At 42.1% G+C, this 12,672-nt stretch overlaps 1 protein-coding gene across 1 annotated transcript in view; it reads left to right on the forward strand.

Moving 5' to 3' along the window:
• The window catches only part of LOC145401032 (uncharacterized), a 222,872-nt gene that overhangs the window by 57,156 nt on the left and 153,044 nt on the right, over positions 1-12,672 (forward strand). The window contains exon 2 of the mRNA XM_080273410.1: positions 11,362-11,485. Within this exon, the coding sequence (XP_080129536.1) occupies positions 11,362-11,485 (124 nt within the window). The remainder of the gene's footprint in view (positions 1-11,361; positions 11,486-12,672) is intronic.

The following is a 12,672-nucleotide window of genomic DNA, read 5'->3' on the forward strand; positions in this document are numbered from 1 at the left end:
CCTTGTATCTTGGCGTAATCTTTTCTTCCATTGCAATGTATGTTCAGCTAGGCATTTTTTTCAGAACAAACCAGTCTCATCCACATTAAATTTTTTTTCCTTCACAATTATGTCCCACAGATACTTTGGAAACTCTTTGGAAGTTTTCTCGTCTGCACTGTCTGCTTCATCACTCATTCGGACATTTCTGAGATTAACATGTGCCCTAAACCGAGCAAACCATCCACGACTTGCATTAAATGTTTCTTCCTTTGCACTCTCACCATATTTAGCCTTAACATCATCAACTAGACTTCTTGCTTTTTCTTGTATCAATGTCAGACTAAGAGGCATATGCTTTCCAATCTGATCCTCAATCCACACACTTAAAAGTCCATCCATCTCCTCCATGACTGCATTTCTTCTCTTACTTATAATGGTTGAATGCATTAGCACAGCTTGCATTACATGTTCAAGAATACTTTCCATGTCCTTTAAAATTGTTCCTACAGTTGAGGGATTCATTGTAAACACATGTGCCACATCACTCAGCTTAGCTTCTCCCCTCTCTTCACTCTCTTAATTATGTCCACTTTTTTTTCCATTGTAATTGCACGTCGTTTTCTGCTGCTACCATTACCACTTTCACAGCTTTTTCGTTTCTGAGACATGTTGGTAGAAATAATCAAGTCTAAATGATGAAAATAACAGCTGATGTTACTTGTGTTGATAACAACAATGCACTGGGCTTCCAAGCAGGGAGAAAGTGGGAGCGCACAGTCGTCATATATTGGGGACCTGAACTTGTACTTGGCACGTGGTGTGAATCAGTAAATTACATTTTTGAAAAATATTTTTACCCCTGAAAATTATTTTTTTCGTATGTGGATTTTTCATAAGCCAATCCTTCATAAGTAAGGGTATAACTGTACCAGGAAAAAAATTAATGCTGTAGCATACCCGGTATATTTTTTCCTAATATTCCCTAAACAGTTAAACTTCTAAAAGAAACAGTTTGGAGTGCCTTTGATGCATTGAATGAAGATACAGTAGATATAAAGAAAGTGATATTACAGTAAATCCTTAAGTATTCGTTGGCGCAATATCTGGCCCAGTGCAAGATATGACACAGCTATCTTAGCTCTATTGGAGCAATATCCAAAATTATACAACATCCAGTGCTGAAATGAGATATAGCTGGCAGTCCAGTGCAATATCCAGCATTGAGGGATTTCAACCGGGCTGTAAGCAGTAGCCAACCAGCGCCAGGGGTAATCCCAAAACTCGGGAGCCAGTGAAAATGCCCACTACACACCAGCCAATCAGAGTCTGTCATGGACATGGCTTATCCAGCATGTCAAGAATACCGCCGCACTTTCATTCTCACCTGTGGATGTTGTAGAGTCCTGATGTGCCTGTGTGTTTACACTCCTCTGACCATGCAGATCCAAAACCCTGGTTTTTGACTAAGTCTGTAGCATCCTATGTTTGAGCTACTGTACTGTATTGTATTGCAAAGCTAATGACCTGTCAGTGCTCATGTCCTAGTGCTCTTTTGTGATTGTTAAACTACCCGTTCTGTATTGTGTGTGGTACTGTTTATGAGTGTGAACCCCCTGCTGCTGTTTCTCCCCGTTGATGCAAACATTTTGTGAATACATACAATAGTACACTTGGTACAGTACTGTATTACTGTGCTGTATCATTACTGTATATGTTTTTGCTTGCTTAGTTTTCATCTTTTACTCATGGTAAAGTTATTAGGATAGAGGGTTGAGACAGCATCACAATATCCGGCTCAAAGCCAAGTGTTGAGCCGGATATACATTATTCCGCATTTCACATTATTCAGCATAGGGCTTGGCTGAATTACAACCGATAATTGAGAGTTTACGGTATCTGTATTTTATGTATGCCTAATTGGGTGCTGTATTTAATGAGTATTTTTTTTTTTTATGGAAAACCTTGGGTGAGTTTAGACCTCTGTAAATATTTTTATTAAAAAAAAAAGAAAGCATAAAATGAAGTCCATTACAGTCAAGTCACCTATGGCGTGTGCTTCTATGGCATGGTTTTTTACGACACGGCAAGGTGCCAGACCTCCCGAAAACAAACCACACACAAAAAATACCTATGGCGCGGGTGTAGCAAGGTTTGAAATGTGCTGGCAAATTCCCCTGGCAGTCGGCACGCTGCCCGGTTTGTAAACAAAGAAGATGGCGACCACTTCAGCTCCAACTGTGGCCTTTTTTCTCTCTTATGAGGAGGTTAAACTTCACCAAATTCATTGTGTTAAGTAATGAAACATTAAAGATTCTTTTGGTATTGTGACTAGTTTATAGGTTTGTTCGTAAAACCGCTATGAACAGGTTAGTGACGAAGCACCTATCTCTGAGCTAAGACGAAGTATAATGCCTCCCATCACCATCATCACTTATATAAAAATGATTTTTAAAATCTTAAATGTGAGTTTTGTTGACACCTGGGCATACAAACTTTATCAAATAAACTTCTTCAGTCAGTGCTTGACCAGGCAGGCTCTGCCATCTTTAATGTGTTGGTAGGTTAGCTGATCTGTGTCTACTTGGCCGAGCTTTTTTTCGCTTGATCCGCAGCACGTGGTATTGCCCAAGTAGACACAAGGCTGATCACCCTGCCATTTTTTGTGTCTATTTTTACATGTAATACGTGCATTGACTGATTGCTTGATTGTGTGTGTGTGTGTAAAATGGGGAAAGATGAGGAAAAGTGGGGTGAAAAGTGGGACTTTGGGCGAATATCCAGAACCAAATGCCATTTTTCCCATAGGTTTAGTTATTTCTATGGCACGGGCATGGTCCAGAACCAATTAGCCATGCCTTAGGTGACTTGGCTGTACTTTGTTGGTTATGGTTTGATATCTCACACGACCAACCACCTATAGTGTATATTATCAGTATTTATTTATTTATTTTTTTAATGTACCAAAATTGTTTAAACTTACCCCAGGAATATCCAGGAAGGATGAAGGATGGCATATGGGCTGGTCATAGCCATTTCCTATGATTGTCCAAACTCTCCTCAGGGGTATCCGATTTCACTCCAGGTCCAGGGGGATTTGAGACACCCACATAAAATTTGCTACAAAAAATAATAAAGTGGAATAGTATTATTTTAATGGTTATACTGTAGTTTGATAACTTGCTAGACTAGCCCAGCAGATGGTACATACTCAGTGTCTGCCATAGACCATGAAATGAACAGCAAGTAAAAAAATAAATAAATAAATAAATAAAAAGTGCCTGCATTCACCGCTGTTCATGGTGTACTCTGTATTAAACATTAAGTTTAGGCCAGTTTATGCAGAACATCTGTCACTAGGGACCTGTTTTCAGATAGATTATACTTTACTGAAGAGGAAAGTACAGTATTTAAGAAACGGAAGGAAATAAATTAAATCATAGCAGTCGTTGGTTGTTAAACAATCTTTGTATATCCTGTAATATGCTAGGTACTATGGATAAAGTGACTACTGTAACTATCTGATTACAAACAAATTTTAATAGGACCTCAATTACACATATATAAACGGCCTAGCATGCTAAAGTTGTACAATCTACAGTGTATATACCTGTACTTATATTTGGTAGATACAAAGATAAAGGTAGGTGGTGGTGACCATCATCCACTCACTTGATGTAGTGTTTCTTATTTCTTCCTTAGGCTTTATCATTCTTTTTCTGTGCCTGCCCTCCTCTCTTCCTATTTCTCCCATCTTTCCTGTCACTTCTTATTGCTTTTCCTTCCTTTTCAGGTGGCTTTACATGGAGTGACAAGCCAAATGGTTTCCTATAAACCAAGAAACCATTTACAATGATGGGTGGTAACCATATAACCAAACCATACGTGCTCCCTACGTGTCAACAAGTGGGTTGGTGGAGGGTTAGTGCCCCTCCCTGAAACAAATAACCCAAAGTCAAATGGCCACCCCTTACGGGATTATGGGGTCTGGCAATAGATAGATAGATAGACAAAGATAGAACTACAGAAAAGCTGAGGACGTTGAAAAACTGAAGACAGTAATGATAAAACTGTGCTGGAAAATGACTGACAGACTTCAGAACTGGATGAAGGAATGGTTTCTGTAGCTTCACCTGTCACTGTGACCCTCACTTCCTGTGCACCAAATGAAATCGTAAGGGAATCTCCAGTTAATATTATAGGCACAGTGGAGTCACAGTATCTTTCTTCTTGCTGTGTGTCTGTTGAGACAGAATCTTCACCCTCACTGAACAAGGTGAAGAAAAATATACTAAAGAGTGGTATATAGCAAGCAAGCAGAAGAGGTGTAAGCATTAAGGCTAGGAGTTTTGGAACTTTTAGTTTTCATTTTTGAAGGCTCCAACATGCATGCGTTGGCCTTGGTCACGTAATGGCGACTCTCCATGCTTCTCGATCTCTGGCAGCTTCCCTATTTAGTCCCTTAACCCTGTGGTCACACTCAGTGACCTCGTGCCAGGTCTTTTTCGATCTGCCTCTCACTACCCTACCCCCAACATTAACACTTCTCGCTTTCTGCACCCAATTATCATCCCCTATCCTCTCCACATTCCCAAACTGTCTCAATCTCCTTCTCCTCGTCACAACACCAACACACTCCATGCCCATCCTACCTCTCAACTCTTCCATTGTAAACCTAGCCCCCCCAGGCCTTGCACTCAAGGACTCACTGCACATCTACCTTATCATTGCCATTTCTGTATGTTTAAGCCTGCAAATATCCTCTTCCTTTACTGCCCAGGTCTCACTACCATATAGCAATACATACCTAACACATGCCACATACAAAGATCCGTTAGCACAGAGTTAGAGCCCTCTCAATGTCAGGAGAGGCAACAGCTCCCTGAACTTCTTCCAAGCACTCCTCACTCAAGCCATAGAGCTACAGTAGCTCCTGCCCCACCTCCAGCATATAACGTGTCTCCTAAATAACAAAATTCTTTCACACACTCAAGAGACTCACCAGCAAGTTCAGTCCTTCCATGTCTGGCAATATCCACATGCTCTCCCCAACACATTTCACACATGAAATCAGCATTGTCTCTCAGTCTACCTCTAATATCATTACATCTCTTATGCACACACCTATGACAAACACTGCACAAGATTGAATTACTTCCCACACCCTTGTGACAAATCATACATGGCCACTCTCCATCTTCTTTGACAGTACCACCCCCAGCCCTTGATACCATCACTTTTGTTTTATCTGCATTTACTCTTAAACTCTTGTGCCCCATACCATCTCTCCACATCCTAAATCTTTCTGCCTCCTAACTTTCATTCTCTGCAAACTAAATCATCAGCATACATCTCCCATGGGAATACATTTCTGAAGTCAAGTGAGAGGGCTTCAGGTACCGTAATAAACACCAAGGGGCTCAAGACTGACCCCTGATCCACACCAACATTCATGGAAAACTAATCACTCAAATCTCCATTCACCCTTACCTGGGCATGAGCACCTACGTACATGGCCATAACAACCCTAACCAGCCACTCCTTGATCTGAAGCTTTCTCATTGGCCACCTCACCATTTCTCTAGAGTCTCTGTCAAAGACCTTCTCCAAATCAACAAAAACAAAGTATAGTTCCCTTTTCTTTCCTCTATGTTTTTCCTGTCTGTCTGTCTATCTATCTATTGCCAGACACCTTAATCCCATACGGGGTGGCCACAAACAAATCACCTCCACATCGCCCTGTCCCCCGCCATTTCACTGCCCTGCTCCCAACTCTCACACCCCTCTCCTATTTACCTCTTCACCCCATCCCTTCATCTCATCCTCGGCCTCCCCCTCCCTCTCCTCCCCTCCATCTCACTCACACCGCTTGCTGGTGCAGTGGTAACGCTCTCGCTTGCCAACTGGTGGACGGGAGTTCGCGCCTCGCTCAGGTTGCGAAAAGTTTCACTGACGAAGTGGGTGGTACTGTCCCCCTCGAGCAAGGGGACGGGGGTGTGCATGTGTGAAGGTCACAGCCTTGCCCTTAGATCTGACTCGTATATGAGCTCTCAGCTCCCTTCCGGGAGGGTAAACGCTGACGATCACAATCATCAAGTGATCCTGACTGACCCGGTGAATTACATACACTCTACTCGTCAGTCTCTCACCCTCCATCCCCTCCACATGGCCAAACCACCTCAGTGTGTTCCTCCTAATGCTTCCTATCACATCCACATCCACACCACAATGCTCCTTTATATCCTCATTTGTCAGCCTGTCTCTCCATGTGACACCACAGGCTCCTCTTAAATAACTCATTTCCATTGCTCTCACTCTTGACTTGTGTCCTTCCAACAACGTCCAAGCTTCACTTCCTTACGTTAGAGTTGGTATCACAATACTGACATGTAGTAACTTTTTCACTTCCATGCTCACTTCCCTGTTTCTTATCGCTGCTTTCAAGGAACCCACAACCTTTCTTCCTTGTTGTACCCTTTCAAGCACTTCACCTTCCAAACTTCCATTCTTACTCATCACACTACCCAAGTACTTAAACTTACTCATATTTTCCATTTCCTCACCATCCAACCTCACAGTACATCCACTGACTCCACGTATCTCAAAGACCATCACTTTACTCTCCCTTGCATTCCCCTTTAGATTCCGTTTCCTACACACTCTCCCAAACTCATCCACCAAGTCTTGCAGCTCCCCTTCGTCTTCACTCAACAACACAGTATCAACTGCAAACAACAGTACAGGGAGTTTCCAAACACTACCCTCTCTCACCAGGGCCACTCCAACATCCACTGCCCTACGTTGTACCTCTTTTATTACCCCATCCTTGTACTGTACGGAGTGAACAACCATGGAGACATGACACATCCCTTTTTCAACCAAACCTTCAAAGAGAAAAATTCACTCAGTTCACCATCCACACGCACTGCAGCCTTAGCACCGTCATACATACTCTTCACGGCATTCAGCAACTTCCCATCTACTCCATATATTCTTAATACAGTACTTTCCACAATCCTTGTCTATCCACCCTGTCATATGCTTTCTCCAAATCCATGAAGGCCACATACAACTTCTTTCCCTTCTCTAGAAACTTTTCCACAAAAGATCTAAGAATGACTATATGATCTATACAACCTCTCCCCTCCTTAAAGCCTCCCTATTCTTCTCCAACTAATTCCTCTGTTCTTCCCCTAACTCTGTCAATAAGTATCCTACCATACACTTTTCCTATTACACTAAGAAGACAAATGCCCCTATGATTACCACACACTTTTTTTCCCCTTTTCCGTTGTACAAGGGAATACTTATACTGTACCTGACTTCCAATCCTCTGGGACTCTACCTTCCTCCCAGGCCAATCTGCACATCTTCCACACCCATTCTACTACTATCTCTCCCCTATGCTTCAGCATTTCACCACATACTCCATCAATTCCTGGGGCTTTCCCCATTTTAACTTTCTTCATTGCTTCCACAACTTCCATGCTACTGATTTCTTCCTGTCTTCTCACCTCCCTCCTTCTCCCAACCATTCCCCAGCCACTTATACTCGCATTACTTCCATCCTCTACATTCAACAATTTATTAAAATGTTCTCTCCATCTGCTTACTTTTTCTCCCTTCTCCACTAGTAATCTACCATTTTTATCTTTCACTCCCCTGCTCACTTCACTGCCACCCTGTCTTACTCTCTTCACCTCTTTCCCGAACATTTTCTTACAGTCCCTCCACTTTACACTCAGATTCCTTCCAAATTCCTCATCCACTCTCTTCTTACTCTCTCTCTTACTAATCTTTTCACCTCTCTCTTCCTTTCTGCATAAAACTCTCTCTTCCACCTCTCAACTTCTTCCACACCCCTGTTTCTCATCCATTCATTGTATGCTTTCTTCTTTTGTGCCACAGCCTGTCTCACCTCGTCATTCCAACACGCTGTTCCTTGCACCCCCTCCATCTTCTCTTCACCCCACACACCAGATCACATGCTGCACATATTTCTTCTCTGAATATCTTGCACACACCTTCCACGTCCCCCATCTGCTCCAAGTCATATTTACCCAATCGTTCTGCTACTTCTCTCTTATATTCTGCCATTTTCTCATCCTCTTGTAACCTTTCCATTCAACTATAGTACTCCTTCTTCCTGTCCTTCCCTTCTTCTATTTCTCCATCTTGCTTGGATCTTGATACTGGCCACCACCAAGTAGTGGTCAGAAAGTCCACACCCACAACCTCTATAAGCTCTTGCATCCATTACACATCTTTGCATACTTTCATCCACACACACATAATCAATCATTGCCTTCCTTTCATTCAGTTCACCACCCACTCTTCTCATCACTCTCCATGTATACCTGAGGATCATTTTGTGCCTGCAGTGGGTATTGGCTGTCATCAACCCCATCCCGGCACAAGTGTCCACTAATGCACTGCCATTCTCATGTATCTCAGCAGGCACACCCCATTCACCAACTATTCCATCCACCTTCACATTCCCTACTTTACCATTCATATCACCGATCAAAAACACTCTAACATTCCTTCCAAACTTTTCCATGCACACTTCCACATTTGTCCAGAACTCTTCTCTCACTCTGCTTGCACGATCTTGCGTTGGCGCATACACGCACACTATCGCCCACATTTGTATTCCAACTTTCAATCTTACCCACACAATCCTTGACCCAACTGATCCATACTCTCTTATGTTCTTCTTCCATCTTTTACTCGCAACAATACACACTCCTTCTTTTGCCCTCTCATTCTCACTTACTCCTGCACATAGACCCCATCCATACTCCCATTCTCTCACACTCTCTCCTCTCTATTTAGTTTCAGTTACTCCACATACATCCACTTTCGCACCCTCAAGGACCTAGACAATCTCTCTCTCTTTCACCTCATCATTCACACCCCTTACATTCCATGTTGCAATCTGCACCATGTCCATTGTCCGGTTCTTGGTCGTCATCTTTTGGTCAGTCCTTGTCCGAGGATTCTTGTTCTTTTTTTTTGGTTATCTGTTTTCCGGGGAGGGGCACTAACCCTCCGCCAACCCTTTTAGTCGCCTCGTACGAGAAGCAGGGATACTGGGGTAGTATTCTTGAAAACCCCCCTACCCCCAGGGGTGTTTTTCCTGAAGGGGAAAAAAAAAAATAGGAGAACATAGTGTAAAATAAATATGGAAGACTAGTTGATTCACTGTGTAAGAATGGTGGTTAGGCAGGCCCTCCTGGCAGACATGGGACTGAAGCCAGCTTTTTGGCTTTGAAGCCGAAGCCCTTTAAAATTCACGAAGCCGAAGCCGAAGCCGAAGCTGGTGCTCTTGGAAAGTTGTGAAACTGAAGCCAGTTGAACTTCCTGATACTAGTGTAGAAGGGAATACTTATTATCCCATTACATTCTAGACCTGTTCCCATTATGATCCTCTTACAGCAGGATTAAGTAGCATTGTTTCCATTGTCCCTCACATTGTGAACATATTCTCTTCCTGGAACGAATTTTCTAGTTCTGGTGCTTTAACCAGCAGTTGGGGCTGAAGCCAGCCCTTTGGCTTCGAAGCTGAAGCCGAAGTCCAGTCCGTGACCTGAAAACCATGGCTTCACGAAGCCGGAGCTGGCTTCAGCCTTATGTCTGCCTCCTGAGTCCCATGATTAGTAGCCAAACTGAGATGCACATACTGTAATTTTAAAGCTTTCACTGTGTGCATGAATACATATTTTTTTCCCCCCTCTGCCTCAGCTAGTGACTAGTCTTAAATTATCCCCCAACTTCACAGTGTTTAGTGGTGGTAGCAGTTGGCATATGGACCAGCTTCCATGAGAGCTATGTGTTGTAGCAACAGGCGATGGGTAAAAATATATATATATATATATATATATATATATATATATATATATATATATATACACACATACAGTAATCCCTCTAATATCCGAATGCCCAATATCCGAACATCCCCACTAACCGGACATAATCGTCCTGGGATCCAATATTCCAAAAAAAAAAAAAAAAAAAAAAAAAAAAATCTGACTTTTTTTTTTCCCACCCATAATTTGAAATTGCCACCTGGCGCTGAACAGCTGTTACACCATGGTCCCTTCACCCCTTCCTTCCTCCCCCCTCCCCTGTCAGGGTTGCCATTTGATATTTTTCATTACCAAGTGGGGGCCAATTTGGTAATGAAAAATTCGTTTGCTAATGAATCAGAATAATGCATTACCAAATGGATTTTTCACATGAATGAGGATACACAGGATGGAGATGGTGGATTTTTTGCTCTCTCTGATTAATCTGCTACCCTATATAGCATGAAAATAATCAACATGGTGTTAATTATATGAAGAGTGATTACATGTATTTCCACTTGTATATATAATTAGTGAAGAATAAATGCTAGCTTTATGAATTTGGTAATGAAAAGTTAAATTTGTTAATGAAAGTTGAGGAGATTGGTAATGTGGCCGTTGCGATCTGGCAACTCTGTTACCCCTCCATCATCAACAGTCACAGCCTAACTCCGATGGAGAGCAGATGCTCATAGCAGTGCAAGCCACAGGTGCTTGTTTTTTGTGAATAAACAGTGAATAAACTGCAATACCTCGCCACTAGAACACACAAGAATTTACAGTGTTGTGCAGTGTTAAGAAATTAGAATTTAGAGTGCAGAGGATTAACTGTGGACTGCAAACTGGCGGTTCAAACCAGTCCAGGAGCCAGGGACTTGTAAGTACCCAGAATGTTTAATACTGTATAAACTCACCTCTAAAACCTCATTTTATGGTTCTTTTGCATTTATTTCAGTCTTTTATGTCCCTTATTGGTGTGATTTGGGTCTTAAATAGGTGCTATGCATGTCCAGAGGGAGTTGTATAGGTGTTTCTCTGAGTTAGGGTCCATAAGTACAAGTCCATAAGCTGGGGCCCAATATCCGGACAGGACCACTATCCGGACCTGCCTATGGCTCTATTACGTCGGATATTGGAGGGATTACTGTATATATATATATATATATATATATATATATATACAGTATTTAAAGTTAACACATTGTTTTTCCATTGGTAGGAGACTGGGGAGACTCGTTAGGAAAAAAACAGTGCTATCATTGCCACCTGCAAGCATAGTAATGTGTGAGGAGTAGGTTTCTGTTGAGAATAGAAATGCTATAGCACCACTGCACTTCACACTTATATAATATATTGCCTCAATAGTTTTGTAGGAATTGAAATGAATAACACCCAGTGGGTGATGCAAAAGATGAGCCTGTCCAACTGAAGTGGTATCATTGTCCACAGGGCATGTCTGTAGCTACATAATGTTAATGATTATACTGTAGTATTGCCATGATATCTTTATTGCATGTACACGCTTCCACAGGTTGTGATCCATGATGCTTTGCCACGCCACATTTGTGGACCATGTCTGGCCAAACTTGATGAAGTTGTGGATTTTGTGGACACAAGCCATGCCACACAGATAAATCTCAAAAAACAACTGAAAGGTGAGCACTAAAGTATACCAGTAATGAACAGAAATGATAGGTGGTACTGTACTCAGATATTTTAACCAAACAACAGTGACATTATTACGGAAATACCAATCTCACTTTTTTTTTTTTTAACATGAAGTATTATTAAGCATAAGAGACTTTGAATAGGGGGGGTTATATATATATATATGCTTAGTGCACTTTAACCCCTTCACTAGTAGGGAAATCTAAGTTTAAAAACAAAAATGTAAATAGCAAGAAAAAAATACAGTAATAAATCAGATGGAAGAGGTTAAAGATGGCAATCAATTGAACCTTCTTCTTGTCCCTTTACTCCTGCAGTGTGGTGGCATGTGGTGGCAGCCATCCACTTACAGTACTTGATGTAGCACCGCCTACTTCTTCCATCACTTTATCATTCTATTTCTGAATCTGCCCTCCTCTTTTCCTACTTTTAGCAGTCAGTTGCATGCCAGACAATCGTATCCCAGATCATTGTTGTAAAACTCTTACTTTTTTGTCCCCTGTGCTGGTGGGAACACAATCTGGCAACACTATGGGGTGGTATTACTACTCTGCAGCCAGGTTGTGTTAGGAAGAATTTGGCCACCGTATTCCCTGCATGTCATAAAAGGCGACTAAAAGGGGTACGGTGAGGGGACAAGGAACCCCCTCCTCTGTTGTTTAGTTCCTACAATGAGACAGGGAATAGAAAGGGATGGGGGACTGAGTTATCCCCCTACCCTGAAGATGGGGTCTATGAATGTGCATGGATATAGTTCGATTGAGGCTAAAAGGGAGGATTTTGGGAGAATGTTTGTGAGCAGAAAGTTGGATGTGTTAGCTTTGAGTGAAAGATGAAAGGGAAAGGTGAGTCCAAGTTTGGAAGTGTGAATGGAATATTGTCAGGTGTTGATAGAGGAAGGGCAAGACAAGGTATGACATTATTAGTGAGCCCTGAAGTGCAGCATTGTGTGATTGAATGGAAGGAGGCGTCATCGAGACTGATGTGGGTGAAAGCGAAATTTGAACATGAGTTGTGGGTTTTTGTGAGTGCTTATTGGCCTGGTAGCAAAAGGGATGCAGAGGAGAGGGAGTCTTTCTGGAATGATGTTAATGAGTGTCTGCAAAGTTTTGGAGCGAATGTGAATGTGGTAATGATGGGAGTTCTGAATGGTAGAGTGGGAAATGTAGCAGTT

Source organism: Coenobita brevimanus, chromosome 6, assembly GCF_032717465.1.
Source record: "Coenobita brevimanus isolate Jiangsu-jjx chromosome 6, ASM3271746v2, whole genome shotgun sequence".
Lineage (NCBI taxonomy): Eukaryota > Metazoa > Arthropoda > Malacostraca > Decapoda > Coenobitidae > Coenobita > Coenobita brevimanus.